At 36.0% G+C, this 23,810-nt stretch overlaps 2 protein-coding genes across 3 annotated transcripts in view; one reads left to right on the top strand and one right to left on the bottom strand.

Annotated features, from left to right (window-relative positions):
• Window positions 1–7,420, bottom strand: part of LOC129276767 (ankyrin-2-like) — a 36,381-nt gene extending 28,961 nt beyond the window's left edge. The window contains exons 1-3 of one of the 2 annotated variants that reach the window (XM_064109618.1): window positions 7,280–7,420; window positions 2,671–2,916; window positions 1,360–1,537 (exon numbers count right to left, since the gene is read on the bottom strand). In XM_064109618.1, coding sequence (XP_063965688.1) covers window positions 1,360–1,537; window positions 2,671–2,896 — 404 coding nt within the window. In that variant the 5' untranslated portion in view covers window positions 2,897–2,916; window positions 7,280–7,420. The remainder of the gene's footprint in view (window positions 1–1,359; window positions 1,538–2,670; window positions 2,917–7,279) is intronic. The other variant, XM_064109619.1, reaches the window with a different exon arrangement.
• Window positions 7,421–13,132: 5,712 nt separating this feature from the next.
• LOC129276768 (uncharacterized) overlaps window positions 13,133–23,810 on the top strand; it is a 35,273-nt gene continuing 24,595 nt past the window's right edge. Inside the window, exons 1-5 of the mRNA XM_064109819.1 lie at window positions 13,133–13,537; window positions 14,684–14,770; window positions 21,051–21,252; window positions 21,646–21,728; window positions 22,578–22,847. Of these exons, the coding sequence (XP_063965889.1) occupies window positions 13,271–13,537; window positions 14,684–14,770; window positions 21,051–21,252; window positions 21,646–21,728; window positions 22,578–22,847 (909 nt within the window). The 5' untranslated portion in view covers window positions 13,133–13,270. The remainder of the gene's footprint in view (window positions 13,538–14,683; window positions 14,771–21,050; window positions 21,253–21,645; window positions 21,729–22,577; window positions 22,848–23,810) is intronic.

Raw genomic sequence — 23,810 nt, 5'->3', positions numbered from 1 at the left:
GTCTACACATATTTCCAGAAGCGTACGCAGGATTTTAGAAAGGGTGGGTTCAAGTTTAATGAAAAAATCAATAATGGCAAGCAAAAAAAAAAAGATCTTCACCACCAATTTTACGTCGTTTCGTACCTAAAAAATATTGACAAGCAAAAAAAAGAGAGAAAAAAGTCTTTATTTCTGTCAGGGTTGAACACTTGTACCCCCCACGTACGCTACTGCATATTTCACTTGTGGATACCCTTTGTGTTGAAAATGTATTTCTTTCTTGATCCACTTTCTATACCGTTCCAGTGAGACTCATTATGTCAAAGTAGAACTTTGAATGAAATAGACTCACATTAAACTATTATGTATGTATATATATATACAGTGCGTCCCAGAAAAAACGAAACCGAGATTAAACGATGATTTATCATAACTTATTCACAAATACAATAGACAAATGACCTACCATTTTAAAGCTCAGAATCTCTTCTTTCAGCTGATATCACTTAGATTATTCCTCATTCACGCATGATTGAGCAAAAACAATTTGAAGAAAGGATACCAAAAACTCATTTGGCGGGGGGTATCTGAATTTCAAAAAGAGAATCACATGCCTAAAAAGTTCAATATCTGCTCTTTTATTTGATACCTTAATCACAAAAAATGGTCTAGAAGTAAAAAGTTATGGTCCCTCGAAACAATGCTTGTATTTCCATAATTTCATTAAATAACGTGTTTTCACCGGTTTCCCACAGAAGCTATCGCATGGTTATAATAACAAAAGACTTAATGCATGGCTGATCGTCAACAAAACGGAGCGTCGAGTGAGTTTGAACGTTAGCCTGTAAAACCTCTTCATATTATGAAATTATTGAAATTCAAGCCTTATTTCAAAATAACCAGAACTTTCTTATTTTTTGACCATTTTCTGTAATTGAGATATCAAATTAAAGAGCAGATATTGAACTTTGTATAAATGTGGTTTTCTTTTTGATACCCAGATACAGCCCGCCAAATGACTTTTTGGTATCCCCTCTTCAAATTGTTTTTGCTCACTCATGCGTTAATGAGAAATAATCTAAGTAATTTCAAATGAAAGAGGAGATTCTGAGCTTTAAAATGGTAGGTCATTTGTCTATTGCTTTTATGATTAAGTTATGATAAATCATCGATATATCTCGGTTCCGTTTTTTGTGGGACGCACTGTATAATATATATATACATACATACATACATACATACATATATATTATATCAACCATAATAAATACAAAAAATATACTAGGCCTACATTATGTTATCTCCGATGAGACAGAACTACGTTTTATTTTTTAGGGAAAAATACGTCAAAACTACAATATTTCTTTAATGACTAACCCTGTTTCATCCTGACTGTTGAAGCGTATGAATCTATGCGTCAAATCATGTTTGTCAGCCATATAACAAGGGGTGCAAAGGTTGACATCTGTACAGCTATGATCACAACACTTCCATCTAATACCGTGTATAGAATCCACATTACAGCTGCTACATGTAATCTTCGAATGGACAGCGCCTAATAAAAATAGGATTGTTTACATGTATTCCATGTGAGATATGCATTAAAACAGAGTAAAAATATGTGAGTAGATATTCGATAATAAATTGTCTAAATTTGGGTAGGAACATAGAAATGATAAATCGGATACAAACATTAGGAAAAAATACATGACAACATAATTATCAAATATAAGCGTAAATAAGTGTTTGAAAGAAAATGCATTCTGAAACAATCAGTCCTCACATTTAGAGTAGAGTATTCATTCTGTTCTCCGCCTTTTAATCATCTTTGTCAAATGATTATACAGTTGAGGCAGAAAATTACATACACCCAGGAAATTCAAAGAAAAGCTTACACTTGCAAAACATCATAAAATTCACTGTAGCTTATAAAATATTTGTGCTATCATGAGGAATTTGATTTCAAACAAATGAGTATGTTATGCCCCTTCATCACTTTGCTTTGTCACCAGGAACTGGAAAATATTTAGGTGTAATTTTTCCCCCAAGAATCTTAATATTTTAGACAAATTAAAAATAATAACTTCACAAAAACATTTCATATTTGTGCTGGTTACTTCTCAACACAAACATTTCAGATTACACGGTTTTGTTCAGTGGTGATATATCATGATAGAAAATGTAATATAAATCATAGATTTGACATATGTATATTTCTATGAATGATGTTTGAAAATAAAATAACTAAAAATAGAATACATTTGGAATGAATATTACTTTTTTTAAAGAAAATTCCACCTGATATATATTTGATCCCAACAGCATCCCCGCCATGTGAAAGAGCCTATAATACTCTTTCATTTTATACCAAATTCGTCATGGCAGTATATATATTTCTGAAGATAAGAGTAAATTTTACAATGTTTGGCAAGCGAACAAATTTCACTGCATTCCATGGGTGTATGTAAGTTTTTTGCCTCAACTGTATATATATATATATATATATATATATATATATATATATATATATATATATTGGTTTAACTGTTATGTCATTGCCCAACTTGTCCATTCTGCCAGTAATATTATTTTCACGTCATTCTCAGGCATTTCGACATATATATATTTGAAACAAAAGTCCTGTATGAACATAATGAGAGAACGAGGTAAAACAAATTAAATATGAACCTGCTGGTGCGCTGTCAAAGAGCAGAAGGTCGTAAGTTCGACCTGTCCCAACCCGATATTTGTTACATAGACCGTTATCCCACCGGACCCTAGTCCATCCATGAAGAGGGGTTTCCTGGTCGGTCATCTTGACCACAGTCCCTAGATGGCCTTCACCGCCATCCTGATATCTCCAAGACCACTCGGAGCTTCGGACAACTCGCTGACCAATCTCTGGAGAGGTCATCTTCAAGTTGGAAGATGTCTCTGATGAAAGAGAATACGTACATCCTCATGGATTAAGCTATTCTATTTCGTAATTGTCCGAAACCGGAACAGAGGTAAGTATGATTATTAGTGTGTTATTTTGAAATTTGCCTGTTATGTCATTTAAAGATTAACAAAAAAATTGAATTTTTAAAAACTTAGTAATGGGTGATATGATATAGTCAATCGAGCTAGACAAAGAAAAAAAACTTAATACAGGGGAGACCGGGGAGAAATGGAACATTTTCGCATAATCAGGAGAGATTCCTTGTATTTTTTTTTTGGTCAAGCTAGGCCATGATCATAATGTATATACTATAGATACTGAATTATATAATGAAGTATGTATTGCCACCCCTACAATATTCTATTTTGTGTAATTGATTATTTGAAACCCTTAATTTTGGGGTAACATAGGACACCCCGGTGTGCAATGGGACATCAAGAAGGGTAAAATTGTACATATGGGGTAAAATGGGACGATCTCAAAAGAATCAGTAAATCCTCACTAATAAGATTGATGATAAACAACAGACAAGTTTTTAATAATGAAGATATAAGGCAAAAAGAGATGAATTTGTGAACAGAAGGCCCTTTACAAGCTCTATTAATATTCATTTGGTTGAGGAAAAAATATATAATCACATAACTTTTTGGAGTTTCCCCTCTATATAGTGCATACACCATTCTCGCCTTTTTCTTCCTGAAAGTTTCTTTTTACTAGTAACAGGTATAGGCCTACACATAATTCCGGTCTTCAAATTAAAGATATCATCTAAATTTTTTCTTAACGTTTTCTTATGACAACTCAATTTATAATACTTAGATATTTTTAAATTACTACTATGAAAAGTCAACCAATTTGAAAAGATTTTTGTATGAGCTGAATTACACATTAGTATATATACCGCACTGATTTATTTCGAAATAAAACCATTTCTTTATTTTTCCCCTCTCTTTTTTCATTTGAAAATTGCACTTCTACAATGCTATTACATTCCAATTCTCTCATAAAACCATTGTTTTCCATGACTATTAAACCTTTAGTGTAAATTTGCTATGAGACGTGCCTGGATCGTATTAACATTCTGTACACAACCCTTTAAGATATAAGTTTTATTCATCTGTTAGTATAAAATTACAACATGCTGTAATCTTTTGTCAAGTCGACACAAATCTACAAATCAGACTGACATTTTTCCCCCTTGAAATAATTATTTGTAAAACAATGAAAAATAAACTTGTGACATGTGAGTATCACACAGAATTGAACAAGTCACATTATTAAAACATTCAATATTTTTTTCCTCCACCCACTCCCATCCCATTAGGTACGTGTCAATTTGAAAGTGGGGGGGGGGGGCACAGGGAAAAAATGCCACTTCCTCTTTTGAAAAAAGGCACTTAAACAAAGAACAACCTAGGCCTAAGTTATTTGACATAATGATGGATGATGTAATTGCCCTTCTAGTAATCTAGATGATTGTTATAACTTTTACTGCTGTTAACCAAGAAATAATAAATTATGAACAAATCTAATGAAATAAAATGAGTTGATCTCTAATATAAAGCAACTAGTTTACATGTATACATCATTTGTCCAAATATTGTAAGTGTAATTATCCCTATGCTTCATAGGGATAAAATTATGCGTAAACGAGGCAACTTGTGAAATAATATGCTGTGGCCTAAACAAATGAATATTAATTCGAGGCTTACTTAATGTTTTGCTGACAAGCTTTAATTCCACTCATACTTGTCTATTATTTTAGGGGAAAAAACAAAACAATGTGGAAATTATTTTTTGGTTTGTTCTTTGGAAGAGAAATTAATTTAATTTTGTAAAAAGGGCTAACAGTAGTACGTAGTATGTATTGATTCACACAGTAGACTGTAATGATATCACTAACTTTTTCCCCTTTTCATACCGAGTAGAATAGAAACTTCTGTAATCGTACGTGTCAGTTCAAAGGTGACAGATATGACAAAAGAAAAAGTAAATGCCCCGTCGGGACAATTTGATGTGTCGGTGAATGTCGGTAAATGTGTGTTTTAGGTATGCATAAATATGAGCCTTCATCTCAGAAATCTGTCACAATAACCCTTAATATTATATTGACACTATCAATATACCGCACACTAATACCAATGAAAGTTTGTAGTTTGTTCTCCCTTCGCCTTGATCATGTTGATGTAGGCCTTAATGCAAATAATTACAGGGGTCTGGGGTGGAGACGATGGGATTATAATGTAACGATTCCAGTTCATATAAGCATGATACAAATAAATTGAATTAAAATTTATTATTTTATTAATAATTATATTAATAATTTTATTGCCGAGGGGGAAAGAGCGGTTACTTTGCATGGCTAAATACGAAAATTGAAGAAAAAAGGTAGTTTACTCACAAGTTATGCAAGACATGGATTCCGAACAGCTGCCTGACAACAATATTTATTCACAATTTATTTATATACAATTTATTCTAAAACATGTCATATATGAAATTATATGAAATTGAATTTAAAACATGCATATCATTGTATGGGCACTCAAATTTTCAAATGCTGGAAATGATTGCCCAACACAGCAACAAATATTCTCCCAATTTATATTTTGATCAAATAATAAATGACCTGCATGATGTACCTTTCGAATTATATGTGTACTGCAAATGTTGTCTTCTGCCCTTGAGGAATTCTAAACAGATTAATTTACACCACATCCATGACATTATACACAAAATCTATGCAGCCCCAAAACTTTGATTTTAGCTGGATTTATGTATATGAAGTCTTTAATGGAACACCAGATGGCAACTGGAGTTTAATCCTGTATATAGGACTACATAATTATCTTGACGTGTACATGGTGTATGTAAATTAACCGATAAGTTGAGTTTGCTCTTTGGGTGACGTGTTCTAATAAATAGAGTATATAACAACTGTAGGACACGACTTTAATTAGTAATCAGCAAACTCACTTCACTATATTTAAGAATGGATTCACTTTTGCTAAGTTTCGGACAGAAATTGAGGAACTCTGAACACCGTGACCATACCATAAACACCAAATTCAGTTTCTAGTATAGTATAAAAAAAATACACAATGGAATGATAGCCCATATTTAGTTTTGTGAACATGATAATACTGTTCTTCCATTGGGTCCATATACAATAAAAAGTGACAACAAAAAGAAACAGAACATGTAGAGTAAACCATACAAAATAACAAAAATGATATGATATAACCTGTGGCTAATAGGTAAAGATCATGAAATTCAATAATTTGGCGAGATTCTACACGAAATTGATTTATACAATGCATTAAGCTGCAGCTATCAAATTATTGAATTAAGTTTACTTAAGGAGCAAACAACGCAATTACATGACTGGTTTCCCCACAATTAAATGCAATACTGAAAGATTGCCTTATTCATTTATACAGCCGAACTCATTGTCAGCATATCAGCCCGTATTCCTTCTTTCTCCATTTTAGGGTTTTTCTAATAATTGTTATATATACTTTGTTCACATGCAATTTTTACTTCTTCTCCCCTTTTCTCACCCCTCCTCTCTCTTCACAAGTGCTTATCACCCTTTTCCTTTAACCCCCCCCCCCCCCCCCCCGTTATGAGATATATCTGTTCATTCAAACAGTATCGTAGAATACCATCCTAACATTGACGCATCACAATTTTAGCCACATCTGAACCGATCATGACTGTTGAACTTCATTGTGAAATGAAATCCCTACGTTACACAGAGTCGCGGAACGGTTTTAAAAGTGGGGCGGCTGAGCGGAAGGGGGGGGGGGCTGACCATGCAAAAAAATCGCAATCATATGGTAATTTTTACGTTTTTGAACACGGTTTTGGAAAATAAAGTGGGCGAGCCCCCCCCCCCCCCCCCCCGATTCCGGCCCCTGTTATACGGACATCTTGTAATTTGTTGTCCCAAGCAAAAGGATCTACCCATACATAATTTTATCTTGCATTCCATATTATTATAAATAAAATTATCGGGCGAACCAATCTCTCAATTATCATCTTTCTATCTCCCTCAACCTTCCAGAAACTGTATTTCTGAACTTGGTTGATCGGTAATAATTTCCGACAAGAATGCGTCTAACGTTAGCTCAGTAATTCTACACAGTTGTAACCTTTTAACGTTACTTTTCCATTACATTTCATCTATGAAGTATAATGTTAGTTATTACCGCTTTTCCGGAAATGCTCCGTCGATTCACACTTCTGACGTGGAATTCAGGTGTTTCACTTGGCCAATCTCTTCCACACCGACTTTTGAAATTAAAAGCGAGAACTTAATTTGTATTCAATGAAAGAAATTTAAATTAAAATTACCTCCTGGGTTGCTGTTTTCTAATCTCCTTCCGTGGTTTCAGTTTTAATGGCGTCCTGATCATATAAACAAACTGTAGATGGGAAATTTGTTGGGGAATCCCCGTAATGAATCCCATAGAAGCTTTAAATGCGCGTGTGCATAACCCCAATAGTCAAAGACGTTGCAATGATAACCTGGGAACGATTGTTATGGGTTTTTTCACAGGGGGTGCTGGTATGCCTCCCGGGATATGCCTCTCTCTCTCTCTCCCCTTCGGTCATGTGTCTGGGTGTGTGTGTATTATTGCGGAAATTTGAATTTGAATTTGATAGTCAAGTTGAACCACAATATGCACGGTAAAAAAAAAATTATACAACACTGTTTACTATATGAACCTTACAGTAATTGTTTAAACAGTTTAAACAAGTGTTTAAATCTTAAGCAACCAAGTTTAATTTTCAATATCTAATCTTCAATAAATTAAACATGATTGTTTAAACGGTTAAACAACTACTGTAAGGTCCATATAGTAAACAGCGTTGTATAAAATCTTAAACAGCGTTTTTTACTGTGTGTCCATCAGGTTATTAGGTACGTATGCATTTGTTTGCTGGAAGTTGTAGTGTAGGGTGTCGAATTCAAGAATCCGATGGGTGCCACCTGCATCTTTGGGCATTTTTCATTGACGTCAGTGGCGGACCGTGACCCGGAGGAGACAAAGCATTGGGGGGGGGGGGGGGCACAGCATTGAGGAGACAAAGCATTGGGGGGGGGGAGCACTGTATTGTTTGTGAACAATGCTGTGCCCCCCCCCCCCCCCAATGCTTTGTCTCCTCGGGGTCACGGTCCGCTACTGATTGACGTCATAGGCCACGCTCAATTATATTTTATGGAATAAACATGTCATGTATAGTTTAAAAATAAAGTTAATGAAAAATCAAATGCATCTAGTATGTCGATCTCTACACTCTAAAAATCAAAGATTTAGAATAAATCCAGATCGGCTGTGGATAGTGACCAGCCGAATGTTGGATTTATTAACTAAATCTGATATTCGGATGGTCACTATTCACAGCCGATCTGGATTTATTTTCAATCCTTGATTTTTAGAGTGTAGGCATTTATATTATGTACACAGTAAAAACGCTGTTTAAGATTTTATACAACGTTGTTTACTATATGAACCTTACAGTATTTGTTTAACCGTTTAAACAATCATGTTTAATTTATTGAAAATTAGATATTGAAAGTTAAACTTTGTTGCTTAAGATTTAAACAGTTGTTTAAACTGTTTAAACAATTACTGTAAGGTTCATATAGTAAACAGCGTTGTATAATTTTTTTTTACTGTGTACAGGTCATTAAACATTTTCTAAGGTGATAAGAAGTCAAAATGTGTTAAAGATGTAATACATATAATGCGGAACATCCCATGTTTTAAATATAAACAAGTTAGGTATTATTATGCATTTCTTGGTAAAAGTAGTGAGGGGGTACAAGAATCAGATGGGTGCTACCTCGTCATCATTAGGAATTTTATTTTTCTGTCGTCATAAACCATGCACATTTTCTTACATTTTATCTTAATCATGACTTTCATTTAATGGAATAAACATAATATGTTTGGTATCAAAGTGAGGCAAAAGAAGGCAAATGCACATAATTATGTCATATTTTGAATACAAACAAGTTGCATTGCTATTTTGGTGAAAGGTTAAGTTAATAATGTATATAATTGAAGGGAGCTACCTTGGCACCCCTTGACAATTTTCCACTTTCCACATAGGCCTATCCGTGATTATGACAGATTATGTTTTGGTATCGACTTTAAGCTTATGACATACAAATTATAACATTCAAATGACATAAAATACATGACAAGGTCACCTATAGTATATTTGCATTTGATTGCTTTAATGTGATACCAAACATGTTTATTCCGTGAAATATGAAAATCATTAAGAGGTAAAGTCCTATGTGAAAATTGGGAATGGCCTATGACGTCAATAAAAAAAATGCCCAAGGGTGCCAAGGAGGTACCCATCGGATACTTGAATTATACATCATATGACTTTCAACAACAAAAAAATGCATACACTTTAAAAATAATGAATAAAATTAAAACCAGCACGAGGGTAATGTGTCCAACCAACTTTGGGGCAGTATTTTACCCAATGTGGGAAGCATATTAATTGTCCAGTAAGATTACAAAATAAGCAGCAATTACTTTAGAATGGGCAAAAATTTCATCACACTGGATAAATAAAAATGCCCAAAAGAAATTCCAAATGTTGGTTGGACGCATAATTACCCTCTAGAGCATTTTTACCCAATATTTTGTTAGAGTGTACATTCCCAAGTTGACGGTCATGCCGAGTGATATTGATATCTACCCGACTATAAAATATGAACCAAAATCTGAGATGGTATTATGGGGCAGAAAATGGTCATCAGGAGCTGTCCTTTCAGGAGTTATACTGCTGGTTTTGGTAAGACGACCCCCTCACATATACCCACTCCTATCCTCACTCACCACCACGCATTCACCCAATCTCCTCGACTCCGGTTCAGGAACGCCTCTAGCGATTTTAACTAGCGACCAATAAGGAGGAAGCCTGTACAGTATTATTAAAAACATTTGTTATGGTGTCTTCGAACTGCCATTGAAACAATAAATACGTTATTTCTTGGTGCCACAGATATAGGTCTACTATATCCACTCTTTGTTTCTCCATTGGCACATGTTGTGAAAAGGGGTCGTATATAATTTTGCTCATGTCTTGAAAGGGTCTTATAATGGCTGCACATACCCTCTGAAAAAAGAAAAGATAGAGTGAAAGGAGAATGGCAAAAATAATATGTCCGTTTAGGCCGCACTTGGTATCATTACCGTCGGTTGTAGCTTGCCCTAAACATGCTAAAACGTTCAAGGAATAAAACCAGGCGACCGGCCGGGTCCCAATTCACCCCTACATGGCCTGGATCGAGTGCAGCACAATGTGGATAAATTATTTGATATGGAAATTACGCCATGGCTTGGATTCGAGCCCACGACCCTCTGTTTCAAAGCGGCCATGGGAGACCACCGGGTCCGACCAACTTGCATCAGTGCTCCCTGTTCATAATCTATATTTCCGTGTCACTTGCCCATGATTACTCACTCAATTCATTTTTCTGTACCTCCTTTCAATTTATGTGTCTGCTTATTAGAAATATCACTCTGTGCAACGAATGCATATTTTGTGCCTGCTTATACACTAAAGATCGACCCCCTTCACAGTACAAAGATGACTGGAAATGAAATGGCCCATGCAGTCATTTTAGCCTAACATTTGGCCAAACTTAATTGGAACAAATTTTAACAGATGTTTTTTCACCACAATGCATATCCGTGAGGTCGCTAGTAAAAGATACTGAAAGTCCCAAACTATTCGGAATAGGGAAAAGGCATCTGCAAAAATTGATTGATTTGCCTTGTCCTTGTTCTTAGATGATTTTTTCAATGATTTATAGTTCTAAAGTATTAAGAGTGTACAGTGTACCTATAAGAAGGCAAATGGGCACTTGCCAACGGAATAGAACGGCTATGCCGTTTTGTCTTCTTGTAGGTGCCCTTTCTCGTATCAGTGCCCCTTTTTACCCGAGAATAGTGCCCCTCACGAACATTTTGTGCCCCCTTTCAACAATATTCTCATTATTATTATTTTTTTTTGTACTCTTAGTTCTCTTTACTTTTATGTTTCGCTCTCCTAAAGCGCCTTGAGCATTTAATCAAAATGGAAAAGACGCTATATAAATCCTATGTATTATTATTATTATTATTATTATTATTATTATTATATGTCACTACTTATGACGGAAAAAACTTCTAAGTTTCGATCATGAGTCATGTGAGTGAGGTAGATAAGCGTGAGTGGCGTACAGATGGGGGCTCTTCCCCTCACCTGCCCCCTCCCCCAACCAAGAAGGAAACAAATACAAACAAGAAAAAAAAAGGAAAGAGAGAAGGGTATGTTATATTTCTAATATTATGTCAACATCTATCACAAAATTGGATTTTCATTATAAAAATGTCAAATTTTTTGGTCGCAGCTTCTTATGAATTACACGTGACACAACAAATCTAGCCCCTTCAAAATTTTCGCTCAGTTAACACCACTGCATATAAGTATATTTTTATTTTAAGATAGTGCCCTTTTCGAAAGATAAGGTGCCCTTTTTTCATGTGCCCCCACCCCCACACTTTCAACTTCATTCCGCCGCCGCTCCTGCATGGTCGTGGTCAAGTTTGCCGGCAAAAGTTTTGAGATGGGTTTGATATGGTTTGGGCACATATTATCTACTGCCAAGAAAAAAAAATCACTTATAATATTTTTTTACCAATATAAGCTAGAGCTTTATAGCAGCAGACTTCCACATCCTTATCAAACTTTTACTTTTTTCAAAAAAAAAACAACAACACTACAACATGCATACAAATCAGTTAACTAACACACAGGTCCTTAAGGGAAAAGACAAGCACAGGTATAACTATTAGATCTAACAACCGATGGTTAAATAAAATATTAAATTTGTTTATACTGCTACTCCTTTCCTAGGTGCAATTAATAGCAAAATCGAATGACGAGAGCCCGCGGGACGAGAGCTGTACAGGCACTGATGCAGGTGGGGCAAAGCCGGCCCGTGTCCCCCCTCCCTTTTGAGAAGCACAAATTCGTAGTCTTGCTCTTGCCACATCAGACGTATCGCTTGCGTTCAGCATGATCAGCCTCCGCCTCGATTATTTTTTTGTATTAAGTAGTTTTTATTGACAACTTCAATTCATATGCAAAATAAAATATATATAACAAATAGAAGTTTGATGTCTTTACAAATTGATAAATACCTTGACAACTTATAAATTTAACATCATTTTTTTCTTAAATGTTACAATAAAACACAATGTCAGACATCTTCTATACATAATTATAAATAACATTGATAATAATAATATGCATTAAGAATAAACTTCTACAATAAATTAAACGTATTGAATTTTTTTTTCGGTGTCAAATAAAAACATAAAAAATTAAGAGATTTTCCAAATACACAAAAATAAATCATTAATAAAACCGAATTGAAGCCATCAGCATATTTTTTTTTTTAACCCATCGCCTCGGCCTCTTCACTCAAATAAAATCAATCTCAACAACAAACTCAGCCCTGGACCCCACCCCCCCCCCCCCCGACCCTCCCAAAAACACCCCCATCCCCTATCCGGTGGAGAACTGGCTCTGGGCTCCAATAAATGGTCTAATAGTTTAGTTTTCCCATTTAGAGAAATGGGGCCGATTGCACGAAAGGGTCTTTCCAAGGACCGTCTTTCGTGTCGCCCATCTTTTATGATGCGCTGTATGCGGGATATTTCTGAAATGTATGATAAACAAATAAAATTTGTTAGCTAGCATTAAAACCAATTTGTATACAATTTCATGATATATCACATCATTTCATAAACAAAGATTTTGTTTACTTTAACGGATGAATAAAATATTTTTGCAGGTAATTTATTTAAAATGCGTTTCACATGGCGCATCATAATAAATGGGCGACACGAAAGACGGTTCTTGCAAAGACCCTTTCGTGCAATCGGCCCATGGATTGTAAGAGTCCCCCTCTTTGTTGCTAAATTCTTTTCTTCTCTTTGATCCCCCCTAATACTATTTTTTATTTCATTCAATTAAGGAGGTTTTTTTAATTCTCGGTTTTTGTAAATAAGATATTTAACTAAAATCAAGACATGATTAATTAATTGATATTTACCTTTACTTTTCTCCTGCTTCCCGAAAAGAATTTCCTGCCAACTAAATTATTACCGCATGCCATTCACGATCTCTTGGGAGTCGCCAAGTATGGGCGAGATCCACGTTTAGATATATCTTCCTGTTAACCAAAATTCTGGTAGAGCGAGGTATCATGTCTCATGGAATTGGAAATTGCTTGTTGTGATAGACAGGAATTACGACGTAAACATGAATGGAAAGGACAAAAAGCGAGGAACTACAAAGTTCGGGGATCAGATGAAAATCTTGATTGATTCGCTGGCAAATCAAGATAAATCGCGAGCAAAATGTGTCAGGAAATTATTTCGTGGCGTGACACGGAACTCGGACCCCGAAGATGCCGAAGCTGTGCAGTTGCTTTTGGGGAGAGATCACGAATGGAGGATACATCAGGTTAAAGTTATGAAGGCTGTGTCAAAAATTATCCGCCTCATGATGATAACAGAGGGGACGACGGTAAGAATACACATCATATAATGATATATGATGGGGAGACCTAATAAAGCTACGCACTTTGTTTTCAAACAATAAAAACTAGGCCTATCCCAATTTTAATATTTCAACAAATTATCTTTCACTTTCAGTTTCACTATTAGATTTGTGCCAAACATTCTAACGTTAAAGATCATTAATCAAGAAGAAAATATCGCAAAACTCACTAACTGTTAATACAAAAATCCCGCCGTGTTTTCCGAACACCTCTTGATTTCGCCGCCCGACGACGGGTCCTAAAGGCAAGCCACGCACGCGCACTCAATCAATTTAACATGCAAAAAATAGTATTTGACTATTTCCTGTGCCTCCATTTCTAAAATATATTCAAATTATTGATAAAATGAAATTAAAGTGAATATAACTCCAAAATTCCAAACCGTTGTTGATTTTCTCTGCATTTTAATAGTGCAGTGCAGCCCCTGTAGAAAATTGAATAGGAATCGTTCGTCACTCGACTCTGCAGTCACAGTTCCACACACAGAGTGTGCATTTGCCATAAAAACTGCATGCGCGATGAGTGGTGCGCATTCTACAGTATCTCCCAATTGCTTTCCCCTTTAATTTTTATGAAAGCGCCCGCCCCCCTGAGAAAATTTTGTTAATAATGTCAAAACATCGGATTTGAGTCTAGGTTTGTGTACATGAATTGTATGGTACATTATCAGATCTGTATTTACCTTTATTGATCCATGCATTTTGGAAACAATGAAAATGAGTATCGTTATAAAAACGCAATTCCCCAACCCCCTTTCTCCTTTAATTTTGAAAAATTTTGTTATTTTGGTTAATATGGTAATTTTTACAAAATTAACCATTAAAGACAGTGTGCACAAAATCCTTCAGACTAGAAAAATCAACAACGCTCCTGTGACATGCTTGGTCACTTCACTCACTCGCTTTTGAGTTTCTTTGAAACATACATGTTGCCCCCTTCCCCCCCCCCCCCCCTCCTCCCCCCAAAAAAAGTTCTGCAAACAGCCATGTCCCCTCCTGTCCTGTCCTTTCCTAAGAGCTCTGTGGTGATTTTACAATATTATATTTTCATAAATTTAGTGTGAAAACAGAATTTTCAGAATCATTGAAAATTGTTCTTTGTTTCTTCCACAGTTCAGTGAGATGGAATGGACCGAGTTGGTTGAGCTTCTTATCAGCTGTCGTCTTTTTGATGTTGTCAACCTTCTTTTGCGCATCAAGGTGAGACCAGGGAAAAAATTTACATGGAGGCTCGGGCAAATTTGCCGCCAAAATGCCCTAAAAAGTAGCCCCAGAAAAAAAATAAAAAATTTTGCCTTGGGTGAGACCAACATCTAAATCAGAGGAGTCTTTCATATTGCTTTGTAATTGATAGTGGAGATGATTTTTATGGTTGATTGCATTGATTATTATCTATGATCAATCACGAAAATCAGCCCCTTAGATCAGTCTCTAGGCTTTATGGTACTAGACCTAGACTTAGGGGTGCTTCATAAAGTATTTTTGTAAACTGTATGTGACATTATGCACAACTGTTGAGCTGAATGAGATACCCCAAATTTTTCCAGGGTTGCCAAGAGAGTGGGTTTTAATTTCTTACAACCCTAATCAAATTTTGACAAATGATGATCATCAATGCTGGAGATCGTTTTATCACATTTGTTGTATGAAAATTTTTGAGATCTGGCAACTTTACTTGATTTTGATTGGCTGAGGAGCACCATTCACTATCAGATTCAAAATATTTTTCTTCCAAAACTCATTAATTTGGCCTCCACTACCACTAAGTTAACGTTACACAATCGTAGAAGGAAAAACAAAACAAATATATTCAACATATCAGATAAAACATAAAAATGACCAACATAAAAAAATCAGCATATATACTGATCATCCATTTTCCATATTCAGCAGTCTCTAGCATACTACACCACTACAGGTTCCATGAGCCTAATTACAACAGGATGGCTAAAGATATTCGTTCGACCCAACCCTTCCGAATTTTTTAAAATTCAATATTGCTGATTGACAAAAGTGTATGAATATAATTTAAAATCTAACACTGATTCTAGAAATGGTAACTACTGAACTTCCTTTGCCCACATTGGGAAGATATAAAATGACTTTGGAACTATTTTTTGACTGGCGGAAGAATTAGGGCTATCTTACTGTTTCAGTTGATAAATTTGATCCCATCATAGTTATCTTCATAAATGGCGATTGATTTTTAAAATGAGCTGGCTATGATACCCTTCTTTGGACAGATATGGAATGTCAGATATATACTGTAAGTAACGGTGTATTAACCGCACCCGTGTATTAACCGCACCCCCAACTTTGGACTAAAAAAAAAAAAAAAATCCTTTTCACATTTACATGCATATTTGAGGTACGAAGAAACAAAACTAAGTTAAAGATTTCAAAGTATTCAAAGAGATTACCGGTATGCGGAAATCTGCTGTTCTTGATCAATTCATCTACAAATGTTAGCAAGAAAGAAAGGTCCCGACAATATTGGCCACTTACACACTCACTCACCTCACAGTCACAGTGTACACACACACAGCACTGCCGTTCTTGTACATGTACATTGCAAACTTCGATACGGTACCACTACCAGTACATCTTATCAAATTGTGAACTGTGTCTTTCACATTTCTTGCATCACAACCTCACAATCACTTTCAGAATTTGTATAGCATTCGATGGCTTAGCATGAATTTTGGATACGGGATTACAGGAATGTTCAAGAAACAAAGAAATTTGCATTTTTTCCAGTTGTTTTACGGCTTCGTGCCGTCTCTCTCATACGTGGTGCACGGTGTACATGGTATCTTATGAAAAGCAAACAGGAAAGAAAAAAATAAGCTGGCGCGAAATGGGACTTTGAGGGGTTAAAATGAATAGCGCCAGCTTAAGTCGCACTAAAACCACAATACAACGCAAGCTAGCTCTCGGCCGCGCTCTTGCTCAGCTGTGACAAATTATTACCGAAAATGCTTGGCGTCTCTTTGAACTTAGCCAGGGAACTTCGCTGCTTTGAATCGAGAATAAAGTCGAAATTACATGTAGTGTCATGAAGGTGGGTGCATTTGTTACGTAATAATCGCTTCCCATTACCCGCGGCTCATACCCCTCTAAACGACATTGCCCTGGGCGGCTACGCCCGGCCACTCGATGTGTTGTGAACTGGCAGACTTCTTACATGTTCGGGAGGGGTTACGCGGGCGGGCTCAGACCCGTCACCGTGGATAAACCGCACCCCCCACTTTTGCTTATATCCCGCCAAGAAAAAGGTGCGGTAAATACACCGTTACTTATCCTATCCAATGGTAGTAAACATTCGACCCTCTAATTTCAGGTTAATTTTTTATGAAATTTTCCAAAGTGCCATTTTAACACACAAGTCTATGGGGAATGTTTTACGTGCGTGACGCCTACAGAGGCAAGGAACAACAGATTCAGTGAACCGAATCTGCTGCTCCATGTCCCTACAACAATGTAGTGAGTCAGAGATTGAATGAATACATCATGTACTGTACATGTAAATTGTGGGGTGAAAGCATGGGGTAAATTTTACAATGGTATTTGTGGATAAAACACTGGTCAAGTCCTTTGTTGAAAAACTTTCTGGATGCTTGTCACAAATCTTTTTCCTCAAAAGTATTTTCATTGTTAGCTGCTACTGTGCCTGACAGAATCAGAATGATTTTCAGAAGTTTCTGTTTTACCTTTTAATAATACGATAACGAAATAGGAATGAAACACCATCTAGCATTTGGCGAGAGACTCCCCAGTTTTCAGTAATACATTATGTTACTCCCGATCTTGTACTCTTAGAGCATGCAAAAGTAGTATGATTTTTCAGACCGCCAAATATATTAATCAGAATTGTTAACTGTAGCTTCTCTAAATCGGAGTTTGTGTTGCATGCAAGTGGGAAGTAGGAACTTTAATAAGCAACATGACCATATTTCTTTCCAGGTTGACTTGTTAATTGGGGTCTCAGTCTGCAGACTATAGCCTCACTTGAACTCTAAACCTGTTAACTATCGTTTATATTCAGGTGGTCTCCTTATCAAATAGTCTACTACCACGTAAACAACAGCAATGATAATGATAATAATAATGATGATAATAATGATAATAATGATAATAATAATGACAATACCCAATATTTAAAACATGCTTTTCCCCAAATGGCCCAAAGTGCTTAATACAATTTCAGTTTACCTATTTTCATACAAAAACAAATACAGAATGACATACATAAAATGAAGGCAGTTGCCTAGAACGAAAAAATTTTTTTTAGGGACTTACTTAATGATTCAACTATTGGGGACAAACAATCAGATGTACAGTATATGCAACGTTTATCTTGATGAACTTTTTATTTACATTCTTGCAATGTGTGTTGTTGCTTTTTTTTTGGTCTTCTTATTTGACTGAGAATGAGGTTTTTCTGGTTGGCTCTAACAGTTCAGTCATTGACTGACACTCTTGTTCTACATTCAGGTTAAGTGTTGTCAGAACATGTACATGGAAATAAAATGTACGAACAATTTAATGTATGTACATGTATACACGTATGATGTTGCCTGTTTTCTAATTTTTCTGCATTTATCATGTCAGATCACAAAAAATAAAATACAATTCGCTGAGGCGAGCGATAAATCACTCTGCCTGAAATGGTTTAAGGCGAGCAGTAGGGAGTGATCACTCTCACTCCCCTTCAAATAAAAGAGAGCCCCTGCTTGAATGTATACTTTATCACCTGATTTCACAATTGAATATCTAAAACATTGCAGAACTTGAACTCTTGGAGAGCTTGTGGGTTCATTTACTGTGGGGGTTCACTAATTTTTGAGCACCACTGTGTCCTGCCTTATGTAAACACTCACTTGCAATGTAAATATCAGAGTAAAGAGAGAGGTCAAAGAGAGCATAAGGTGTAATTATTTAATAAGAAGAGACCTTGGCTGCAGTGCATTATATATTGTAACAAGAATGTGTGCTATAATCTCACATCTACTGTACATGTACAATGGCTAGCTATATGAATCAAGGTACTAATGGATAATTCGTTTTTCCGTTCCGATCATTAAGAAGCGAAAACGGAAATCAGCCTCGTGGTTTGGTTCTTGAAAACACACAAACAAAATCACAACGAGAAAAACGTGTTGTGATTTCATTTTTGTAGATCAAAAACAGAAAATTGAAATCAGAAATACTTTTGGGCTTTTTCTGATTTCTCTTTCTAGGTTTGTGTTTTTACATTTCAAAAACAAAATCAGAACACCCTTTACGCTCCATGATTCTGTTTTCTGACAATCACACAGCGAACATCAAAATTGCCGTCGGCTCTCTGATTTCTGATTTGCTTTTCGTTGATATTAAAGAGCGTCATCAAAATGTTTAAAGCGCCATATTTCATAATTATCTTGATAGAATTCAAAGTAAACCACCGTTCTAGCATATATTAGCAAGCTATGGGTGTCGATCTGTATTCATGGTTGGGGGCTGTTTTGTTCTCTTGTGAGGGAACTTTTTTTTTTTTTTTTTTATCGCTTTTATTTTATTATTCTTATAGTTTGGGCGGAAGTCAGTGGCGTAATGGGTCTAAAGTTTTTGGGGCAAGACACGTACGACAAGAGGGCAAAATCAATTTTGAATTAATTGAGTGAGGGAAGCGAGCGAGCCAGCCAAAAATGTTATGATGTTTAAAACATTTGTCATATCAAAATCAGTTGCAAAAATTTGATTTATCTATTTAAAAGGCTATTTTTGGCTTGGTTGCTTCCCTCGCTTACAGTATTTTGAAATTAATTTAGCCCTCTATGTCATGTCTTGCCCCCAAAACTCTAGTCTCATTACGCCAATGACCTCCGCCCAAACTAAAAAAAATAATCAAATAAAAGCTATAAAAAATTAAGAAAAAATAAAAGATCCTTCACAAGATAACAAAACAGCCCCCAACCATAAATACAGATCGACACCCATAGCTTGCCGGTATATATGCTAGAACGGTGGGTTACTTTGAATTCTATCAAGATAATTATGAAATATTGTGCTTTTAACAATTTGTTGACGTAGATGGCGCTCTTTAATATTGATGAACGGAAAGCTATCAGAAATCAGAGAGCCGACGGCAATTTTGATGTTCGCTGTGCGATTGTCAGAAAACAGAATCATGGAGCGGAAAGCCTGTTCTGATTTTGTTTTTGATGTATAAAAACACAAACTTAGAATGAGAAATCAGAAAAAGGCAAAAAGCCCAAAAGTATTTCTGATTTCAATTTTCTGTTTTTGATCTAAAATAACGAAATCACAACACGTTGTTCTCATGATTTTGTTTTTGTGTTTTCAAAAACCGAACCACGTGGCTGATTTCCGTTTTCGCTTCTTCGTGATTGGAACGGAAAAACAAATTAGCCATTAGTACCTTGATTTATATGGCATAGTTAGAAGACAATAGAAGAGAAACACAGTGCTTTAAATATCTCAAAAATTGACAATATATATTATATCTGTCATTCTAGGACCAAAGTTATTACATGTCTCCTTTATTTGTTGGGGGGGGGGTGGGTTGCAATCATTAAGCATTGCTTTACCAATCAGAATTGATTATTGATTTAAATGTGAAACCCCAAAATTACAGAAAATTGAGACAATTTCAGTGAAATCCCTGATTTGATTGGCTGAGAAGCACTGGGGGCTGTTTCTTAAAGCTGATCGTAAGTTAAGAGCGACTTAAAGAACGCCTGGTGATCCTTTCTTGTGGTAAATGATACTGACCATCACCAGTCATTCATAAAGTTGCTCTTAACTGCTTTATAAACACCCACCTGGTCTCAGACAGATTTCTGTAGTGCCTGTTGGAGATAACACATTGTGAAATGTGCTGAAAATATAGTGACCAGTTGTTTATAAAATTGTAGATTCCACAATCTTTGACCAATCATGATGCTTGAAGTGGTTGGGTGACTCGGGCTAAGAATCCATGTGCTTCCGGAGCTCGGAGATCCCTAGTACTCTCATATCCAGTGACCACCTTTGGATGGAATGGGCATAGGCAGAACTTAAGTACATGTACCTTCGATAACAAAAGTAACTTCATCCACTATGCGACAGCACAGTTTTCCTGATCTCTCTTTTTTTTTCATCTGTAGAAATTTGAGGATCTGGAGGAAACAGGTAGAAAGATGATTCCCACGACAACTATGCAGGGAATAATTTTCCTGGTATCGCATCGCAATTTGAGACTGCTATGCATAAAGTCTTTTGTGTAGCATATTTTTACATAGGACTGTACATTACTTAGTTCAGAGCTTTTCTCTTATGACCAAAAATGCTATTCAAATTTGTAAAGCAAAATTATCTCCTGCTATGTCTAAACATGGTTTCGAATTGTGTTAAAGTTCCTTTACGATGCCATTTTCTTTTCTTTTTTATATGTTTTTCTTCAAAGCTTAACACTATATTTCTTTTCTTTAAATCAAAGATTCCACAGTCTGTGACCGAGGACGATGCTGGCAGCAGCTTCGGAGACTCCTGGGAGTCTGTATACTTCCACAGCCTGGAGATCACCAGTAACATCATATCCAGTGGTTACATCTGCCATACAGAAAGCATCACCAAACCATTCTTAGATGAAGTTGTCAAGCACAGGTCATTCTTGGATGTCATCATCACATTTGCCATGGGTAAGGTTGAGAGTTCGTGAAAATATTTCACCCGTTGACTTCTGATTCCATAGGCTTTGTACAGAACTGTAGGCACATGTTGGTGAAGCTTTTGTAGAGTTTATGTACAGTGTATTATTTATGAATTACCTACATGTAATAGCCTGACATCAAAATTTACGATGTTCAGTGTTTCAGCAAAGTAGAACAATGTTACATTTTTTATGATCTTGAATTAGATTATGGCCAAAATTAATCCATCTGTTAAAGAATGATTTATAAGGAGAATGCTATTTATACATTCACATATCTTAGAATAAGCGGAATTGAAACATGATTGATAAGTCTACAAGACTTACCTGTAGTTATGGAGATTAACATTGTTTAATGATTAATGTTTTATTTCTCTTTCAGATACATCTCGGCCAATAATGACCTGCCACGCCCTACAAATTCTTGCATTCTGTTGCAACAAATATATCCCAACCGCTAAGAAAGTGAGTAAAGAACAACAGCTAGTAGGTCTGTTAAAGATGAAAAATTTGTGACCTAACAACATTAAAACAACAAAAAGTTTCACTTCAAGATCTTCAGACTTGGCTCATCAATAGATCAAATTGGAAAATGTCAGCATTTTTATTGCTATATTATATGAAAGTGTTTACTTAAATTTCCTTTGTAATTAGAAAATTTTGATGTCGGTCCTTTTAAAAGTGATTATTTTTTGTCAATACTTCTATTTCACTATACTTTGGAAATTAGAGATGTGTTTCTCAAACTCTCAACTGTGTGAAATCATTTGCATGTTTAATTAAGGACAAACCTTTGCTAATGATCCTCCATTCCTTTGAAACTAAGGTCAGGATACATAGATATTTTGGCTGTTGAAATTATACAGAGTCCCAAGAGTCAAAGCAGCTGCTATCAGCATCCTTGATTTAAAGAACAGAAAAGCATCAAAATTTTAAGAAAAAAAAATATAAAAGAAAGGTGAGGACCAATGTGCTAACGTCAGAGCAGAGATTATCTTTCGTGTTTTAGGGAACGCAACAATAGATCCCCCCCTCCCATGAACAAAGGATAATCCTCTGTGCTGATGCCCATGGACCAATGGTATAAAGATACCTAACAAAAAGCATATGCCTTCATAAGCTTTAGCTTTTGGCAGGAATCCATCTTTTAATACATGTACAGCATATCCTCCCAATCCTCCAGTTTCTCGTTATAGACGAAAGTCATAAGACAATCATGGCAATCTGGATAGCTGCAGTGAAATTTCTCATGGGTATAGTACATGAAGATAAGACATTTCTTATTTTCTTTCCGTGATTGTATTCATCTTGTAGGTCGGCAGGAAGAAAGAATTGTTTCCGAGACTCTGCGAGTACGTCCATAAGAACTTTGCTACGAAGTTGATATCGGACTGGTTCAAGGGAGGGGTAGAGCAGTATGAGTTTGATATGATGGGGGACAGGCCTCAGGTTCTTATACCTGTATACTTCCAGGAAGCCTTCAAGGAGCATTCCGTGGAGGAGATGACTAAGGACGAACAGAGACAGAGCGTCATGACGTTTGCTTACAGTATGCATCTCTATAGTCTCAAGCTTATGGCCATAGTAAGTGACCCTGTATATCATATCGACTGGCCTTTAGGGGAACATCAAATATGTTGCCCACAATAGAATCCAATTGACACAAGTCTTTAGACAAGGGCAATTTGGTTCTTTTAAGGGCAATAAATCAAATGTTCCTGAAAGAAGAGCCAGTCTATGTTTTTATTATAACCCAAATCAGACATCTAGAGCAAAATCGTGAAAATTTAGATATTTTACCTGTTATGAATTTAATTTTTTTTTCATGTTTTAGCAGGGCTACAGTTGAGCTTTACCATTGTGACGTAATTGAAATGTTGCGTCCCTGGCCTGAGGACACAGTAAGCAGCGTTGTCTCATTTTGATTGACATTATTATGTGTATTGTTGCTGCGCGGATCGATATGAAGCGAATCTCAGATGCCCGGATGTCAGACCAGGAAAAATACAAAGGTACGTTTTCCGTCGTCTCTGCATGCAAAGTCGATACGCGCAGAAAGACAGAGGAAAATGCAGGTAATAAACCTATCCCTTCCCAATATGATATCTAGGGCAATACGGTTTTGTAAATTACCTGTTCAGATTTTTGATATGCGTAATAAATCAAACTATTTCATATTACTAACCGTATCAGACATCTGAGCAGGGCAACTTATAATAATAATATAGGTATATTTACCCAGGGAAGCCGCTTCAGTTCTGAAAACTGTTCTCCCAGCGGGCCCTGCTATTATTATTACCTCGGCTTTAGCTGGGCTGCCTAGGCGCTCAAACCATTCAAGGAATTTCTTCCTACCGGGTACCCATTCACCTCACCTGGGTTGAGTGCAGCACAGTGTGGATAAATTTCTTGCTGAAGGAAATTACTTGATTACATTATTGCTTGCTTATGACTGATCAAAATGGTCGGTCAATAAGTTTTCAATTGTTTATTCATGGACCCAATCTATTGCCTCTGGAAAGTCAATGAGAAAATGCATGGAAATGT

The sequence above is a fragment of the Lytechinus pictus genome, chromosome 14 (genome assembly GCF_037042905.1).
Source record: "Lytechinus pictus isolate F3 Inbred chromosome 14, Lp3.0, whole genome shotgun sequence".
Classification (NCBI taxonomy): Eukaryota; Metazoa; Echinodermata; class Echinoidea; order Temnopleuroida; family Toxopneustidae; genus Lytechinus; species Lytechinus pictus.
The sequence above is the reverse complement of the archived record's forward strand: the minus strand, read 5'-3'. Positions and strand labels throughout refer to the sequence as shown.